At 42.1% G+C, this 19,727-nt stretch overlaps 1 protein-coding gene across 1 annotated transcript in view; it reads left to right on the forward strand.

Annotated features, from left to right (window-relative positions):
• The window catches only part of map2k6 (mitogen-activated protein kinase kinase 6), a 42,595-nt gene that overhangs the window by 15,557 nt on the left and 7,311 nt on the right, over positions 1-19,727 (forward strand). The window contains exons 3-12 of the mRNA XM_082543277.1: positions 5,448-5,514; positions 7,183-7,231; positions 7,759-7,872; positions 9,351-9,470; positions 9,904-10,020; positions 10,145-10,196; positions 12,090-12,217; positions 14,968-15,045; positions 15,783-15,922; positions 19,062-19,107. Coding sequence (XP_082399403.1) covers positions 5,448-5,514; positions 7,183-7,231; positions 7,759-7,872; positions 9,351-9,470; positions 9,904-10,020; positions 10,145-10,196; positions 12,090-12,217; positions 14,968-15,045; positions 15,783-15,922; positions 19,062-19,107 — 911 coding nt within the window. The remainder of the gene's footprint in view (positions 1-5,447; positions 5,515-7,182; positions 7,232-7,758; positions 7,873-9,350; positions 9,471-9,903; positions 10,021-10,144; positions 10,197-12,089; positions 12,218-14,967; positions 15,046-15,782; positions 15,923-19,061; positions 19,108-19,727) is intronic.

Here is a 19,727-nt window from a genome sequence, read left to right on the forward strand (position 1 = left end):
AACGGTTAACCCATGTGTCAGAATATCACGCTGAGCAGATTTTCCTATGCATCTAATCGTGCTGCAGCGGGGCCTGCAGATCGGCAGCTGTGTTTGACTCTGCGGGAATGAGAGCGGGTCATCTTGTGGCCATTTTTCTGTGATAGTTTGACTGTTTAAGAAACCTTAACCAGTCCGTGCACGTCTCATTCACACATGACTTTCAACATGCCAGAAGTGTGAATGGCGACTGTGTCTTTGGGAGCTGCACAGTGTTGCTTTCTGACCGCAGCCACTTACAATAAAATGTGCTAACTTTGTCATTAGACTATTAATAAGAATTTCAGCACTCGCTGTTATGCGTATAGCACGTGGCTTTCTTCAGCATTTCGGATACACATGTGGGTGTAAACCTCTATGAGTAAAAAAAAAACCCAAAAATCATTATGAGTACAGGAAGGAAGGAATTACGCAAGATCTACAGACATGTCTGTGCTCTCCACATGTTCATCATAAAGAAACAGGACAAGGACAATTCCTTATTTCATCCTCCAGGATGCTGTCTGCACATGATATAGCCTGTTGGATATATGGCTGTGTAATTATTGAGTGCACTTTTTGTGTGTGCATGTGTGTAATGTGCATTATAGACTACCTGTTGCCACATTGAAGTAGTTATTATCACTAAGGCCACATAGAAATGTGTCCATACACACTGAAATGAGCAAAAGTGTCTTTAGATTAATAAAAAACAAACTGAAATGACACATTGAGCTCAAACAGCTGTTGTTTTGTCAGTTTGATGAAACTCACAACCCACATGAAGAACAACAGTACAGACACACGTGTTTATTGCAAGGACAGAATAAAACCTGGGCGTAGCTTCGGGGTCAGAAAAAGGAAGCCTGCGTGGAAGTGCATCAAAGCTGCGTTCTATCTGATTGCTGTGGTTGCAAAAAGGCTTCTGGTTCTACAGAAGTCTGTGAGCCGTTTCCTGCCCAGTTTCCGGTTCCAGTTACTCATTTTGGTTCATTAAAAAAAAAAAGAAGTCCATTCTGAAAATATTTCAAAATGGAGGGTTTGTGTTGTGAAACCACACATTCATTGGCTAACGAGTGGTCAATTACAAGTCTTGTTATTTTTTTTAAGGTGAAGGTGATGAAGAGGCTCATCTCAAGGCTCTAAAATGAGACGATGATCTCTCAGTAACTACAGCCATCTATTATGGAGCTGTAGTTTACTTATTTAGTGCTTTTCTACTTTAAGTGCTTCTTAGTGCTTCTTTCACACGTTCATACAGTGCATTCATTCATTTCAGGCACTCACTCTGTTACCAGTTATAAATTATAATGAAATAAAAAAACCAAACTGAGCAAAAATAAGTGAAACTCTTTAATAACTGTTAACAAATGATTTAACGGCAGATTTGAGACTTTTCTGCGCGCGACTGCTCGCCTGTCGGATCAGTCCAGCGTTCACGTATCAGGAATTTGTCATAGTTCATTAGCTTACCAGCGGTGTGAGTGGTGTTTAGTGAATGCACATAAATGTGTGTTTGTAGCAGGATCCACACAACAGCTGGAAACAACGAGCTAAACTTCAGCTCCCGTTAATGTTTATTCACCGCAGGTTATTTTCATTACTGGGAATCGACAGTAATCTGACCCATATTTGGTCTTTATTGTGGTCAAATTTAACTGACAATTTACTCTGTAATTGATGTGAAATTGTAGAGCAAAGTTTCTGACTCCAGACATTTCTGTTATTTTTCAGACATGCATATTTGGATATTAGTGGGTCACTTCCTGGCCCGTTGAACATGCATAGACACCAGGGTTTCCGCTCATTTGTTTTGAGCTGCTAAACTGAAAGCAGGTGTCTCATACCAAAGGTCAGACCTGCATGTGGGTGTAAACTGCATGGTTTTGCTTTTTGTAGAGCAGGCTGATGGGGGTGAGCAGAGGCACAATATCTATCCATTTCTTCCCCCTAAGACCCATCTGGAAATGAATCTGACGATGAGCAAACTCTGTCTGGGCTAAGCTGCTAAGAGCCAGTCTGAGGAGGTTGGAGTCAGTTGCTACCTGCAGACGAGGAGAGCATCGACACACTCGAGTGCGCGCATTAACGAGGCGTCTGGCCGTTAAACTGTCAGTGTAGCATCTCCACATGGAGCAAGCACACCTGGGCTCCCAGATCTCCTTTTCTCCTTCGGCTTCTTGTGTCTCAGTGTCAGTTAGGATCTGGATTCACCCACTGCATCCAAGCGTGAGTACGGATAAGATGCTGTATCAGCAGAAAATGGAAAAATGCAGACCTAAAGCACCGCATTGTAGATTGATCCAGGCCAGGTCAGGGAGTGCTAACTGCGGGATCTTTCGGTCCCTTTTGCAGCAGTGGGCGTTTTTGGCTTTTCAGTGGCCGGTTGCTGTTGAAGAAGTATGAGGTCATCTGTGTTTGAACAGTTGATCATCCTGGAGTGCAGATATATGCAGGTATTTCTTATGAATTTCCCGCTTTTAATGTTGTTGACAGCTGCACGTTGGCTGAATGGACAGAAAAATGCACATAATCAGGTTTACAGAGCGAGCGCTCTGGTGTTGCCGAAGGGGAGAAAACAAAGGCCGAGGAGGATGATGAACTGATCTCTCATCCTGAGCTATGTTAAGAAGTTAAGTATGCTTTCATTTTGGGGTACGCTCCACTGCCAGTGAACCCATCCTCCGGAGCCTCATGAGTCTGCTCTGTGCTGCTCTGAGCTTCACTCAGACTCCACTGTTACACAAGTTTGCACAAATACAGGGAGTTGCAGCAGATATGTGATTTACTGTAATTCAACCAAAACTGTCATCTTGAGGTTTTTGCTTCTAGAAGTGTCGAAAGAATTCTTCTCTTGGTTTGATGTCACAGATCTTTGATATTTGTTTGTATGGAAGTTTTAAGACAATCTCACAGTTTTGCAGTCATTGCAGGTAAAATGTAGTCATTTGTATGACTCTCAGACTCTATTATGAACAACTAAAATACATATACAATGTTGCCAGATTGTGTAGTTTCAACCCACATCTTGGCAACCCACAAACCAGTTCAAGGAGCTAACCTCGGCAGACAGATCAGGTAGACGATGAAGAAATCGTTGCTTCCACACTTCAGCTCTGTGTCACATGTGCAACAAAGTTGGAAAGATTTTCACCACTTTGAGTTTCATTAATCACAAATCCCTAAGTGAAACGTGATACAAACAAACAGTCCATTAAGTGAATTAAAACCAAATTTCTCATGAAGTTGGTCATCCTCCAGGTGGGACCACTAAGGATAAATTCATTGAAATCACTTCATCTCAGAATCTTCAGGAATGCTGAGAAGGCTGAGAGGTGGCAGGCTGGTGGATTGTTGCTGAGCCAGCAGTAATGAGCTTGTACTGGACTGCTGTGGTGATGAGAGCCTGTAACCTGTGAGCTCCGGGTAGTCACCAAAAGAATAGGGTTGCAGGCACGAGCAGGACGAGCTCCGGGGTGACGGAGTAAGGGCACTCAGACATGCTGAGGGAGCTCGGAGTAGAGCCGTTGCTCCTTCATGTCTAAAAGAGCCAATTGAGGTGGTTTGGGGCACGCCCAGCTGGGACGAGACGCCAGCAGGAACTGCAAAGTGCTGCTGGGGACAAGGACGTCTAGAATGCCCTGCTGAGCCTGCTGCCACAGCAGCCTAACTTTGGATAATTGGAAGATAATGGATAGGTTTTGCTTGTCAACAATTAGTTTGGGGGGAAAAAAAGCTTTTGCTGTTCTTTCACTGGGAGACAGAAATAGACTCCCCGGTGTCTGTCTCCCTCTGCCTCCTTTCTCCTCGTTCGTGCAGAGCTGCACATGCACAGCTGCCCTGTTGTATCTGAGCAGCTCGCAGCTCCACAATTAACTTGTACCATTAGAGCTGGGCGATAGAACGATAACGATATGTATCGCGATATAACTTTTACTCGATAGAGAAATTAAGCTATCGCGATAGACCTCGCCGCTCTTGTCCTCTTTTTTTTTTTTTTTAAAAGGTCAGCCAATCCAAATTAAGTAGCGCAGAGCCGAACCAATCACAGCCGCAGCGTCACGTCGCGTGACTTGTTACGTACAGCACAAGTGCCAAGCCGCACGTGTGTTTGTTTGGGAAGCAGCCAGCGGGTAATGGAGGAAATGAGTGTGCCGACTAGAAAAATCAACCGAGCGTGACCGAAGAGAAAACAGATGATGGTTCCAACGCCGGAGAGATTGTCGAACGGAAGAGCCATAGAAGTTCCGTAGTGTGAAGGTATTTCGGCTATTTCAAGTCTGACAAAAAACAGAGTAGCGTGCACTGTAAATTGTGCCGAAAGCAAGTCTGGAAATACAATAAACTGGTGCATGCGTCACACTGTGCGCCACGTTATTGTTTCGGTGAAATGAATTTCTACAATACTGTTAATTCTACTCTCTGCAGTGTTTAAATGCTTACATACACACACAGTTACTGTCCCTCCACACATACGACTCGGTTCTGCTTCTATGCCCCAGCTTTGTTTACTTTTTCCCACCGAGGCTTCTAGACTTCTGATTGGCCAACATTTCTGCACGGTTAGGAATCTAGCGCCACCTGCTGCTTTGGCATGTTCATAGCAGCGTTTTCCTTCATTTCTGCCTTTATGTGTGGACGGGATTATTTTTAAAACGAAAACGGAAAATCTCCGTTTTCAAAAATACCCGTGTACGTGTGGACGTAGCCTCAGTCTCTGACTGGAAGCGCTAATTCGTCATTCGGCTTTTGTCAGACTAAAGTAACTGTTAAAACTGTTTGAAAAGCTCAGCTATACAACAAGGAGAGATTGAGAATTTCCTTTTAGTTCTCAGTTTATTTGATATTGACAAAAGTTAGTCAGTTTTGTCTGTTCTTCTGTAAAACAAACTAAGATTTATTTTTAGAATTAATATTTTGTTTCTAAGTGGAATTGACAATTTAGTCTGTTTCGTTTGTTCTATTTTGAAACTTAAACGCTTTAGCGGCTGCCTTTTGTGTAGTTTGCAATATTTGCCTTTATTTATCTGAAAAAGTCTCATGTTCCTTAAGTACATCTACCCTGTTGAACTTATTATGGGAAATAAATATTTAAATAAAAACAAGCTGCTGATTATTTCACATTTTACTTGTGAGCAACGGCACATTTAAATCTTACAAATATAGTTATTTGGCTTATATCGTGATAGATATCGTTATCGCCTGAAATGAAAAAAACATATCGTGATATGAAAAAATCTCATATCGCCCAGCTCTATGTACCATTAATGCTGGTGGTCAGTGTGGCTTGAATCATCAAGCTGTATCAAATACTCCCCAGTTGTAGTCAGTGGTTCTGACGACGTCTCCTGGTGTATTTTATTTCAAACTGTTCATGCGGCTGTAACTCTCACAGCTTCTCTCTCGTGTTGTTTTGTGTTTGTTTTCAGGTAAGAGGAAGCGGGTGCTCAAGCTCCCCAAGGAGGCGTTTGAGCAGGCTACCAGTACCAGCTCAGTGTAAGTGTCATTTCTGCAGAATGTTACTGAAACATGCACGCATGCTTCTATCTGTGTGATTATTTATCCCGGTTTGCACGTCTGACCCTTTCTTAAATCAAGTCAGAAAGCTGAATATGTGAAATGAAAATCTGTGCAGCAGCAGGAAATAGGAGGAGGAAGTTACGCTCCCACTAATACCATCTTTCTCTGTAAGCACGCTTTTACAGTCAGCCACACCCTCAAGCAGTGTGTGAACATGAAAGAGTAAATTTCTTTGGTCTTAATTACCCTGATAACTGCACGTTCTCGCCACAATAAAAGCCTCTGTTTGGAGCTCTTTCTCCACATTTTTGATAACATGAAGCTCAGTCTGCAGCTGACTTTTGATAAGAACAGGTTTTCTGCAACCAACAAAAAGAGTTAGTGTTCAGTGTATTTTTAAAGTGTGTCCTCTTCATTAAGAAACCTGCAGCTGCAGAGGCGTTTCTGGTTCAGAGCCAACTTGTAGATGAAATGTCAGAAACACTGTGGCTGCATTATTGTGTTTAACTGTGCTTCTCATTGTTTTTAAATTACAAAAGTATCTGTTTAATAGTGTAGTATTTTTCTGCTTATTTTAATTTCTTATTTTGTGTATTGCATCTTATTTAATATATCTAATTAATCTAATATTTTTATATAGTTTTGTTATTAGTTGTTTACTATGTTTTTTTCACTGTAGTATAAACAGGTTAAGCGAATAGTATAAAGCAGGGATGTTGAACTCCTGCAGGTTTTAGAAAACACCCTGTGTCAACACACCTGGATCAAAGATTAGTTCATTACCAGGCCTCTGGAGAACTTCAAGATATGTTGAGGAGATTTAGCAATTTAAATCAGCTGTGTTGGATCAAGGACACATCTAAACCCTGCAGGACGCCGGCCCTCGAGGCCTGGACTTCGACACCTGTGGTATAAAGGATGGACGCAGTTTCCAGTCCTGAAAAGTGGAGCTCTCTTCCACAGCATGTCTTTATCCCGTCTTCCTTCTCTCACCCTAACCAATCGCAGCAGATGGCCCCGCCCCTCCCTGAGCCTGGTTCTGCTGGAGGTTTCTTCCTGTTAAAAGGGAGTTTCTCCTTCCCACTGTCACCAAAGTGCTTGCTCATAGGGGGTCATATGATTGTTGGGTTTTTCCCTGTATGTATTATTGTAGGTTCTATCTTATAATATAAAGCACCTTTAGGCGGCTGTTGTTGTGATTTGGTGCTGTGTAAATAAAACTGAATTGAAGCCAGGTCTTGTTACATCCTGTCTCAAAACCAAGATCGTAAAAATACTCAGTTTTAGGTTTAATACCAAACAGATGTTGCTGCTTCCGTCTCTCATATACAGTCTGTGTTCTCTCCACTGGCTCTGATGGGGAAAAAGCTCAGTTATTTATTTCAAGATTCTGACTTTTTCTAATTTTAATCGCTGCTCCCAAAGCAAAGGACATTTACCTTACAATACGAAGCACTCTGAGGCGACTGCTGTTGGAAGTAAATAACATAAAATTGAAGTGAATTGAAAGCCAGAAGCATCTTTTCATAGTTGGTGGTTTTTGCAGAAGAATAAATTCTGCTGTTTTGTGCCTGAAATGTGCGACGTGTCCTCTAAAGAACACTTTAACCTGCTCATATGTAACCAAATGTTTTTGTGTTTCAGACCCCCCAGAGATTTGGATTCGAAAGCTTGTGTAACAATCGGAGAGAAGGTAATTTTATTCCTTTGGCTCATTTACTGTCTTCTTTTCCCCCTTTCCTAATCCCATTCAGGGTTTGATGCTTGTTTTTCCTCCTCTCGTCGCGGTCTCTTACATAACTTCTTACTTTTTTCCTCCTCCCAGTGTAATTTTGGTCGATCCACATAGGTTGGCTTAATCGCGGCTCTGTTGGCTGTAAAGAATGTCCTGATGAACATTACAGCCGAATTGAACACTTCTGATTGTGGTTAGACTGGAATGCTTTTTATTGCCCATCAGGCAGTAAAAATATTTATTTTAAACTCCTCAAATAAGTGGAATTTTCCATTGGCAGGGCTGGCTGCTCGTTCTCTGTTCGAGTTGGCCACAAGTCAAAGAGATTTCTTTTTTTCTCGTGTTTGAACAATTGGAAACAAAAAAAAATTAGGAAGTATCCTGCTGCATCGTGGAGGAGACTTTTGCATGGCTTTAAAGAGACATGAGAGATTCCTCGCCCTGTGGGTTTGGTGTCCACTGGAACTTGTCCTCCATTTGTGCAGAATTTCGAGGTGAAGGCAGATGACCTGGAGCAGATCTCCGAGCTCGGCAGAGGAGCGTACGGCGTGGTGGACAAGATGAGACACGTGCCGAGTGGCCTGATCATGGCTGTTAAGGTAAAAGGAAAGACGATTTCCAGACTTCAGGAATGTTTATTTAGCCACGAGCCCATTAAAGCAAAGTGACAAACACACAAAACACACTCGCTCCTCACCTGATGCTCTGCTTTTGGAAATGGAAATGGAAACTGCTCGTTTTATAAATGGAGATCCAGTTATTCCATGCAAAAACTGCAGAGCGCACAGGGAAGGAGGTCAGGATGGGACTCTCATCATCATCTCATCATGATGTTAATGATGATGATCGATCCGTAGGCCTGCAAAACACCTGTACATCAAACCAAAATACAAACATACTAATATATATACACACATACATGCGCAAACACAGTCGACACAATCTACATGACATAAAATAACAACTCAGTCCTGGAGTAGGAAGATGTATGCACTCATTAATCCACTGTTGAGTTACCATGTGCGTCACACTTGGCCCACAAAAACAGAGACAACGGCAAAGTCTGTGTGTAAATATAAATATAAAGGTCAGTATAAATATGTAGACTTGAAAATTACAAAACTGTTCCATAGTTTTTGTTCCACAAATAGAAATACAAAAGGTTTAATCTGTGGTTCCCCCAATCTGTGTCAAAAATCTGAATCTGTGCGTTCAGCAGTTTTAGAGTTTATGAAGGATTTTTGATTCCTGCTTGATTAGTGATCCTGATTGCTGTTCTTTGAAATGAACATAAAAGTGCAGTTTTGTGTGTGTTGACCGCACACATCACTCTACGTATGGCAGTGAACAGTAACGTATGTGGGTGGAGTGGTTTGTAAAGCAAACCTAAGGATCTTGTGGACATTTGTTGGGTTTCTCCTGCTGGGCTGACAGATCAGGTGTTCTTGGCCGTCCAGCTGCCAGGTTACTCTGACTCTGATTTTGTGTTGGTGTCAAACCTTTTTTCTCTTTTTTCGTCACCACCTTGGGTATTACAGCTGGAGCTTTGCTTTTATTTATTTACCGACCATTGTTACTCCAGAGGAAACACTTTGCAAATATCCTTCCTGGGCATTTATTGCTTCATTCATTCTGTTGCATATTTCTCTTGCATTAGTTTTTATTGCAAAGCTAAAACACATGAGTTTATTTATTATTTAATTTAAGTTTATAATGATAGTGATTGGATGGTGTAAATATTGTATTTCTCTGCTCCTCATTATGTGGTATGGGGAACTGAAAAGTCAAAGTGAAAAGCTGAGGTGGGGATGTAATCACATTCAGACTCCGTTTAGTTTTACTTGATTTTAAACTTTGACTTGAGCTGCTCTGCTCTTTCCCCTCATCTGCAGTTTTTGGCCTTTCTCTAATCTCTAACCCAGATTAAAAAACGTCATGTCTGCTCTTCACCTCACGACCAGCAGTAGGATAATGCTACCCGTGAAGAGGCTGCACATTTCTTGCCTGTCTCCCTGCTGACATCACAAAGTGCGACTGTTTTCGCTCTGACGGTTTGTTTCTTGTCATCCTTCCTCAGCGCATTCGGGCCACGGTGAACACTCAGGAGCAGAAGAGGCTGCTCATGGATCTGGACATCTCCATGAGGACAGTGGACTGCTTTTACACCGTCACCTTCTACGGAGCACTATTCAGAGAGGTAGAGTCACAGAAAGGCTGCTGCTCGTTATTCATTTTCTTTGTGCGTTCGTGGCAGTGTGTCTTTTTGGAGAGAGGAGTGAAGGAAAGTATCTTAATATATTCCATAGTGGAAAAACAGTGAACTCTCCGTTGTTCAACCAGTCAGGACAGAGTCATTCAAATCTCTCACAGAGCGGTCTTGAAGAAGTAATGGATATAAAGACTAAAACAGTTTAAGAGTGGGGTCGGGGGGCACCTCTGCAGACCGTCTGATGCAGAAACTTCCTGCAGCAGTGAGTGGATGTTCAGGATTTCCTCACTGGGTCTGAATCACTAGAAAATCTGTCACTTCCTGTCTGTTTGGAATCCGGCCGGCGCCTTTTTGTTCTGCCGTTTTTTTCCTTTTTTTTTTTTGTCCTGATCTGTTTCCAAATCTGCCTGTCTGTTGCCAGGGCGACGTGTGGATCTGCATGGAGCTGATGGACACCTCCCTCGACAAGTTCTACAAGCAGGTGATTGAGAAGGGCCTGACCATCCCCGAGGACATCCTGGGAAAGATCGCTGTCTCAGTAGGTTCACTTAAAGCGGCATAATGTGAATGATTAAAATTTAATGCGAACACTCAACTTAGCTTAATGACACATACGGGTTATGTAACGCTCATTTGCTTATTGATGGCCTTTCTCATTACAGATAGTAAAAGCTCTGGAGCATCTCCACAGCAATCTGCAAGTCATACACAGAGGTAAGAGCCTTAGATTGGAGACCCATTAAACTCTCACTGCCAATTTCCTCTCAGCTGCACGCGGCTGCTTCTGTTTTCCGCTTCCATTATCCCTTCAGACTCTTGCCAGATCTTACTGGAGAGCCACAGCAGTGCGTCTGTGTTAAAGCAGTTAAACGAGCATCCGTCTCTGGTTCTGGGTCAGAAAACGGTGGATTGCAGCCTCACGTGTGCGGTCGTCAGGCCGGCTGGTGCAGCCTCAGCAGCGATGGGGCGCTGAACTGGACCGAGTGCTTCAGACCACTCAGCTGGCGGGGCTGCATATGACAGCACATGTATCGAGCGCAGTTAGATTGAACGTTAGCTGTCGGATTATTTAAGACAATAACACGATTCTGCTAAATTTATGAAAATGTTCTTTTTGTCCTTGGAGTGAGTACATCCCATTTTGGGTTATTTAGACTGAAATACTCAATTTTGCTCTACATGGGCCTGATATCCACTGACGAGGACATTATACTGCTACTGTTCTATCAAAATTTTAAACGAATATCTTCATATGTGGCTCTTATTTTTCATAAAGACAAAAATAAGGTAAAAAAAAAAAATCTGGTAATTCTTTGTTTTTACATTTATTGGGCCCCAATATGCCCAAATAGCAAAGAGAAATTAAAAATGCATGCTGTGGAAGAGTTCGGGTCTCAGGAGGTTAAAGGCCAGTCTGTGAAAATATTGTCGGACATAAACCGGTCCATGGTGCATAAAAGGTTGGGGAACTCTGGGTTAAAGCATCATCGCTGCCTGATCTGCACTGGAACACAAACACATCTCAAAATACGCACAAATTATTATTATGTTCAAATCACTATCATTACAGAGACGATGCTGATATGATGTTGTGTTGAAATGTAAAAGAAGGCCTAAATTAGTTGGTTTGTCAATAATTTGAACAAATCTTTAAAATAAAAATGCTCAGATTTTTCGTAAATAAGCAGAGTTTTTATTTACTTTGTGCTACTAATTCTTACTCTGCTTTGCAGTTCATAGAGTACAAAGTTAGCTTCCTAGATATTAGTGACCAAAACAGTCTTTAGTTGTTAAGAATAAAAACACAGTTTATGTCACGTAATGTAATAATGATGTTTTCACGTGTTAGGAGAATCGTTGCACCACTTATCATTAAATGTTAGTACGTTTTTGTCAAAATAAATTATGAAATTCTTAAATAGCTTCACAAATATGTGATAAATGAAGTGTGGTTTGTACAATGGCTATCTGTAAAATACATTGATACATGATGTTGGTGTTCGCTGCAGTGGATAACAAACAAAGTTTTTTATTTTTTAAATTTTGCTTTTGTTTTCAGTTTTTTTAATTATTTTTCTCTAATTATTTTTGTATTTTTATCAAAGTTTTTTGTGATAATTTTTTCTTTTTTTCCAGTATGTTCAGGTAAACAAAATACATATTTTGCTACGTTTTGCAAGCATCTGACTTTAAGCCTGGTAGTTTTTCACTTCAGACTTGCCATTAATTTAACATTTTGTTAAATGTATATAATAGATTTAGTTAAAACACACATTTGAGGATGAGCAGCAGAAGCTTTGCTGAACTAATATGTTGTAGCCACAGAACTAAATCTTACAAACCTCATGCTGGTATTTTAAGAGTTGATCCTTCCTGTGTCAAACCTCTGTTACCACCGTGTTACTGTTGTTGGGTCAAAGTTGTCAAAGTCACCGTTAAAGCAGCTATACGTCACAGAAATGAAGACACCCGTCGGTCTGTAACAGCGACCGCAGTCTGCAGCTAGGTCAGCCAGCTGCTAGGTCAGCCAGCTGCTCTCTCAGAGGGAAACAGAACTAACAGAGCGACTGTTCGCTAAAAGTCCTGTTTGTTTGGCCGTCTTTCCAGATGTGAAACCCTCCAACGTCCTGATCAACACTCAGGGCCAAGTGAAGATGTGCGACTTTGGCATCAGCGGCTACCTGGTGGACTCTGTGGCTAAAACCATGGACGCTGGCTGCAAACCCTACATGGCGGTAAGCAGCGCGATGCTGTAAGGAATGAAGTGAAAATAAATGAAGTGTAAAATAAAATTCTTTCTGTAATTAAAAGTTTAAAAAGTCCAGTGTGAGCTTCCTAAAGAGCCACCAAACACAGCTCAAAATCTTCTCACTTTGTTGATTGTTTGATTGATATTATTTTGTTATAACGTCCAACGTGAAGTTGAGTGTGTGAGCTGACAGCTCCATGCAACGATACGACGTCTGCTTGTCGTCATCCGAACGCCATTTCTGGAAACTTTCACGATGTTCTGTGGCGAGATCGGACAGTGCAAACATCAACTCTGTTTAATTTATCTTTACTAGTTATGAACGCTGGGCCTCCTAATACGACCACGCAGTATTTATCAGTCCAAACTTTCCAAACCGGAAGGTAACTCAGCAGGTGAGGAGCAAGACCAGGAGGATGCACAGTGTCCAGTTGTTGTCCAGACGAATCATGACTTTGAATCAGGAGGAGAGCCCGATGCACTCACTGCAGGGGCACAAACACGAGGAGACATATGAGGGCTTCAATGACGCGATCTAAAGACAGCAGCTGTGTCCAGAGATGCAGGAGAAGATGACCATGAGCAGGAGGTTCTTCAAGTTTAAAACACAAAGGCTTTGGATTCTTGTAGGACAAGTACTGAAACTTTTACACCTGTTAATGAATCAGAAGTAGTTTACAAATGGAAACTATATGAAAAACTTTAAATTTATAGGTATTATAGACATTTTTTTTAGGCTTTTAGCGTCATTTTGTTTGTGTACCTGTTGTTACGTCCCAAACACCCCCCTCCCTCCTCCTGCTCCCTGTTATGCATGCCGGTGATGTGATCGTCCGTTCGTCTGGATTCTAAAATGGACTTTGACAGTCAACGGTCACTTTGACCTTACAAAACACAACTCAGGAATTCATACGCTTTAGCCAAACGTCTCAGAGTTTTAACATTTACAAAAAGTTCACAGGTCATTTTACTGCGACGGCGTTCTGCAAAAGCACACAACTCGGGAACAGCAGGCGAGACTTTGACCTTATTTCACAATTGTTTGAATACTGATTTGGTGGCCACCTGTTAAATGCCTTCAAGGGCCTCGCTCGCTACATGCGTTTTATCATCTGGAAAGGCAATAAATATAAACCGCAGCAGGTTGGCTGATGCATCTAACTACGAGGCAGTAATTCTACACTTTACTAAAACTGAAAGCTTGGAAGCGTTTGATTGTTACAGGAGTGTGTGTGTCCTCGTAGACAAGAGAAAACTACAGTGTAATTGAGAGAAACGTGGCTCTGTTTTCCTGGATTGAAGAAGCGACTCTTTGGATTTCCAGGAAAACTTTCTTATAAACATGAAATAATGCTGCGTCTTTCGGAACGATCTGGATAACTTAAAATTCCAAGAAAGCCTCCTAGTTTACGCAAGGATCCAGTCTCATGGAAGCACATAATTCCCAGCCTGTTCAGTTTAACCAGTGTTCATGACCACCGGAGGAAACATTCGTCTCACGCACCTCATTCAAACATCATTTGGTACACTTCAAAGATTTAAGGTTATGCTTCTAAAATACATTTTGGCCAATACTTGGAATCACAAAGAATTAAAGGTCAGGCTGAAGAGCAGCAGCACCTGGATTTAGTCCATGCAGGTCAGAGAAACTAGACAAAGATTGTTAATAATAAAAAAAAACGTTATATACATCGCCAACTTTAAGCTGCTGCCAATCAGCTGTTTTCCAGATAAAAATCTGTTGGTGCTCGTAAAAGTAAAAATTCAGTCACTGGGTACATGCAGCCCCTGAACCATGACGGAGCCTCCACTGTGCTTCACAGACACTCCTGTTGTGCTTTATGTCTGTCAAACTTTCAAAGATTATTATAAAGAAATGTGAACAAATGTTTTTCTGTCTGCTAGCAACTAAGTGTCTACATACACCACTTAAAATTGGTTCTTTGCTAAGTTGTCAGTAACATGTAGACACCACACTGGTTCAGCCTTTGAATTAGGTGCTCTTTTTCATGCTTCATTTCACTTTTATTTATATAGCACCAGTTCACAACAAAGTGCTTCAGTGATTCATAGGTCAGTGTTCAGCTGCGTACCAAAAGCATTCCTCTGAAAATGGTCAGATACAAGGACTGGGCTGAAAAACGGCCAGTGTCCAAAGGAAACGCTAAAATATCTCCAGAGAGCCGGAGAACTATTGTTCAAGGCCGCTTTAAAAAAAATTACAAGTAAGTCTGACTGCCTGGATGGTTGTTAATGACACTGTTATTGCTGCAGTCTTGGTGTCTTCAGAGGTTTCTTTGAATTTTGAGGATTTGCGCTCATAAAAATGCAGCAGCACCCACGTCAGCCTGAATGTTGACGAATGTTACGACACGTGGATACGTGAGCAGGTATCCCGCTTTGGACGGACAACAAAGGGAAGTATTTTTACCTGGGGGGGGAACGTAGACCAGAACATACTTCCTGTCGGTTTTGGCTGCAAACGTAGATTTTGTGCATTAAAAGTGTCTTTAGATCTGCGACCCCGAGTCCCTCATTATCATCCACACGCTTAATGAGCCAGTTACTCTTTAACCACTCGGCAGGCCACTGGTTGGCTGAGGGTATTTAGAGCCAGGTACGTTGCTCGGTCTGTGTGTGCACAAGAGCTTTGGGATTACGGGGCAGCGGGGCTGGTTATCCTTGACAACGGCTGCAGTTATTGACATCATCATGTGACCTTCTGTCTGTCCACAGCCGGAGAGGATCAATCCTGAGACCAACCAGAAAGGCTACAACGTCAAGTCGGACATCTGGAGTTTAGGAATCACGATGGTAAAGCCGCCTCGCGCTCCTGCATACGTTTGTTCACCTTTTCTGCATCGCTGCAAAAAAACACGATTATCAGTTAAAAATGAAAAAGTCGTGAAATATTCATAGCTTTGCAGCTCAGGCCGGACCGAGGAGGATGTTGGCATCAAGGATTCAGCAGTTGACTCGCGCTCGTCTCTGCCTGTTCGATCGGCTGTTCGAGCAGCGAATGTTCCAGCACAGTCTGAATTTTAAAAGGGCACTAAATGGGTTTTAAATAAAAGAGGAAAATTGTGATTTCAGAGTAGTGGAAGGTTTTTGTAATAATTGTAAAATGAAGAATGAGTGGTCCAGACTGAGCGATCAGCGTGTGGGATAAAACCTGCCGGGCGCTGATTGTTGGAGCACCTGTTGTTCCTCGAAAGCTGAACTGAAGGAGGTGAAGCAGCTGAGGAGGTTTTAGTGTGAAATTCATTAATGCTGCAGTAGCAGTGAGAGGAAAAACTACAGTAAAGTTAAAAACTGTAACGGATGTTTGGGAAGCCACGTGTGTGCCGCTCTGCTGGAGATGAGTGGGATCTTTAGAGTGTGCTTGTTTTGGGGTCAGTCATTAAATGACGCTGCGACGTGGGATGGATTTGGGTGAAAAATCACATGAATGCAGCTGTGCAGATATGTTTGTGTCAGGTTATGTGTTTGTGCTCACTAAAGCACTAAAAACGCTCCTTGACCTCTTTGTTTTTTTGTCTTGTTTGGCTCAGATCGAGCTCGCCATCCTGCGCTTCCCGTACGACTCGTGGGGGACACCTTTTCAGCAGCTGAAGCAGGTGGTGGAAGAGCCTTCGCCCCAGCTTCCCGCCGACCAGTTCTCCCCTGAGTTTGTGGACTTCACCTCTCAGTGGTTCGTGTTTTTCTGGTTTATTTTCTTGCTTTGTCCAACTTTCTTCCAGCCTGATCCACGTCTCAGATTTACACCCAGATCTTTACACAGGAGAAGCCTGCAGAGTCGCGAAGCTGCTACAGATCACAGAGAGATGTGTACTGATCCCAGCTGAGTGGGCTTCAGATGATTTCCCCTTTATTCGATTGGCTTCATTGTTGCTGTTTTTGTTATTCTTGTTTTCACAGGATGGGACTATCTGAATATGCTGTAAACATGCAACTGTGCACTTTTTACGGATCCCTACGTATTAGTTTAATTACTCTAATTATGTAATTTTGTGTCACTGTAATTTACAAGAACTGAGCTGCAAATATTGTTTTGAGCATAAATACTGTGTGAACCAGTGAGGGTGCACAGAGGTGAGGCGGGAGGCTGGCAGGTTTGGGGGTCATACGGGCAGGATGGCAGGAGAGCGCAGGTCGCTGTTAGCAGATGACTGCATGAATGTGAGACATGATGGCGGTAAAAATGAGGCGGTGGTTAGTTGGTAACGAGCAATAATAAATATTCTAAAGAGAAAAACACGGGTCTTTGAGAATGAACTGCTCAGGGGTTTCCATGTTTAATAGTTGTAATAGTCTCTAAACACTGAGTATAGTTTTTGATTATATTGTTTTCGTAATTGTTGGAAACGAAAATAATTATGTTTGAGATATTCATCAAGTTCCTGTTGTGAGTAAGAGCACAGAGAGATGGAGTATAAACAAAAGTAAAGAGAGAAAAGCGGGATGTCTTTGCGTTTGCGTATCGTTTTTGGATGTTTGTCAAAAGCCGAGCGGCTGTTTCGTGCATCCTCTTCTGTAACGTTACTCCTCCAAACTGTAACCGCACCATTGAGAACGAGATTATTGTGTTTGTGCCTCCAAGATCAGATCTTCTACATGCCAAAAAATCTTTGGTTCTGTTCTTTCTTTGTTGCTTAGTGACACATGCAGGTATTTGTGCAGCGAGAAGACGTACGGCGAGTGAGCTGAAAGGATTTTCTTAATTTAAGACGGGCATCACAACCTTGCCTTTAAGAAAAGGGAGGCCGTGATGATGCAGGTGTAAACCTCACCTTACTCCAGTGCAAATGATGTCCAGTCAGTCAGAAGTTGTATTCATGCATAGCTCTGGAAGTTCAGGAATTGCAGAGGCTGCTGTGATGCACAGTGATGAGGGTTCATGAAGTAATAATGTCAGCTGGTTAAATGGCAAATGGACTGATTCTTATACAGAGCTTTTCTACACTCATAATCTGATGGATGCATTGGGGAGCAAGCTGCAGCAGCCAGGGATCAAACCAGCAACGTTCCGATCAGCAGATCTGCTCTTCCTCCTGAGCTACAGCCACCACAGTTGAAGAAGGAATGAGGAAGAAGTGCAAAAAACCTTCAGAGATTAAAAATCACAGATGAAAAGCAGATATGGTGGACAGATTTGGTGATTTTTACCCTTCAGCTGTAAAAGGTTGATGGGGTATTGTTTCACTGGTGGGCCGGCGACATGGACACCTAGGTTTGTGAATGCAGTAACTTAAGCAGGAAGTCACCGAGGATTTTCAAAATGATACCACAGGTGTAGATACTAAAAATCCCGAAGTTTGAATCTCAGTGATCTCAATCTTTGTCCAAGTTTTCTGAAAGCTTTGTGAATGCACTGACCTGAGAATGAGGTTTTATTTATACAGCGCCAAGTCACTGCAACAGACTCCTCAAGGCGCTTTATGTTGTAAGGTAGACCCTACAATAATACATACAGAGAAAAACCCAACAATCAGATGACCTCCTGTGAGCAAGCACTTTGGTGACAGTGGGAAGGAAAAACTCCCTTTCAACAGGAAGAAAGGCTTATCGGTAGACTGGTGGTTGCCAATATTTTAAATACTGTTTCACTCCACCTGCACTGCAGCAACGACCAAGCTGAAAATGCAATAACATTTATTTAAACTTGAGTTAAAAGCAACTGGTCTGTTTTTTTAGGTACTTGAAGATGTTTCACACCAGAGAGGTTTCCTGAAAGCTGTTGGGTTGTCACCTTGGAGGTGGTCCAGGTGGATGTAGGGCCATCTTAAATCGTCTGTCTTCTCTGTCCAGAATGCAAATGTTTGGATGCTCAGGAGAGTCTCTTCTGCTTGTCAGTCCAAATATATCGCTGAGCTTTGTCCTGAAGATCTGACTCGTGTATTGTTCAGTTTTCAGTGATCAACTTTTAGATGATGTGAAGAAGTGTTTGGGAAGACAAATGAAATGTCTTCAGGAAGCTTAAAGAAGTCTGGCAGCCTTTGGAAGACTGAGAGCTTACAGTGGCATGCAACAACAGCTGGAACATTGACAAGAATATCTCCTGTTACCGGTTGTTCCACATAGAACTGAAATACCCCCCACCCCACCCACAACATGCTTAACATGCAAATAACTGAAGAACCTTAGTAATGTGGAAACTGCATAATTGTGGCAGTGATGTGAATACTGAACTCTTTTCGCCCAGCACTGCCAACACCAGCAGACTTCTTCTTCCTGTCACTAATGTAAAGTGATGCTGCCTTTAAGCAAAGCCAAATTATTGAATTGTTTTTCTTTTCTTTGTAATGTTTTTTTTTTTTGGCTTGTTTTGAACTTTTTGGGGGCCGGCTATTTGCTGGAGTAGTGCATGTTCATCTGGTTTCCTATGGGAGATTCAGGCTTAATGTGCAGCTGCTGAATGAACGTGATGGTCAGACGCCTGCCTGATGGTGTTCTGTGAATCTGGGTGAATCTGAAATGCTTACATGATGTATGGCTGCTGACCTGAAATAACACTCGATCACACTGAGAAACGAGTCGTCCTCCAGTTTCGATCATTGTTTCCTGGTGATATCAGAAAATGATGCCGCACTTTGAGCAGTACTCAGAATGCAGAAAGACACTGATGTGACTATGTTCTTTGGTGCTTGGGTGACTCATCGTGCTTGGTTGTATTTTTTCTGTTACCTTGAAACCCTCGGAGGCTGGCAGTCTGCGACTTCTCAGACGCTTTCATAGAATAACACTGAATCAGCCGCTGGAACAGATCTGTGGCAAGAGTGGGGAAGTCCACCATTTAATCTTCATCTTTGCTTTTTTTTCTTCTTCTGCAGCTTAAAGAAAGTTTCCAAAGAGCGGCCGACTTACACAGAACTCATGGTGAGTGTTTCTGTGTTAACAGATTATAAGCATGACTTCCCTGCAAGCACCTTGTAATGCTGTTAATCAAACACTGGGGGGTGCACTTAGATTGTTATTTACAAACCCTGTATTTGACGCTTGAAGCCAAGATGCTTCACTGGTCTCATCCATGGAAGGTTTACTAAAGGTCCAGTAAAAGCTCAGAGTATCAGGGGGTGCAGGTGTTTGAATGGCTGCAGCTTAATCAATTAAGCACAAAGAGACCCGAAATGGATGCAAACGAACAACAAAAGACACAAAAATGATTTTTTTTTTTAAATGTGCAAAATGACCATGAACCAAGACTTCCTACAAGCTCTAAAATGACCAAGTGATGCAAAATAAAACTCAAATGACTGGAAATCAACAGAAGACACAGAATTAAGAGCTGCAAAGTCACCAACAAAATGAATAGAAGCAAAATGATGCACATACATGTGAAATCGGCGCATAAGGACAACAATCGGATTGTTTACAACTAAGATTCATGAACCGACTATAAACAAATACAAAATGTCCACATAAAGATGCAAATCGTGCCATTGAAAAGTTGAAAAAAATTCAATTCAATATAATTTATATTGCGCCAAAGTATGGCA

This window comes from Aulonocara stuartgranti (genome assembly GCF_965226115.1).
Source record: "Aulonocara stuartgranti genome assembly, chromosome: 8".
Lineage (NCBI taxonomy): Eukaryota > Metazoa > Chordata > Actinopteri > Cichliformes > Cichlidae > Aulonocara > Aulonocara stuartgranti.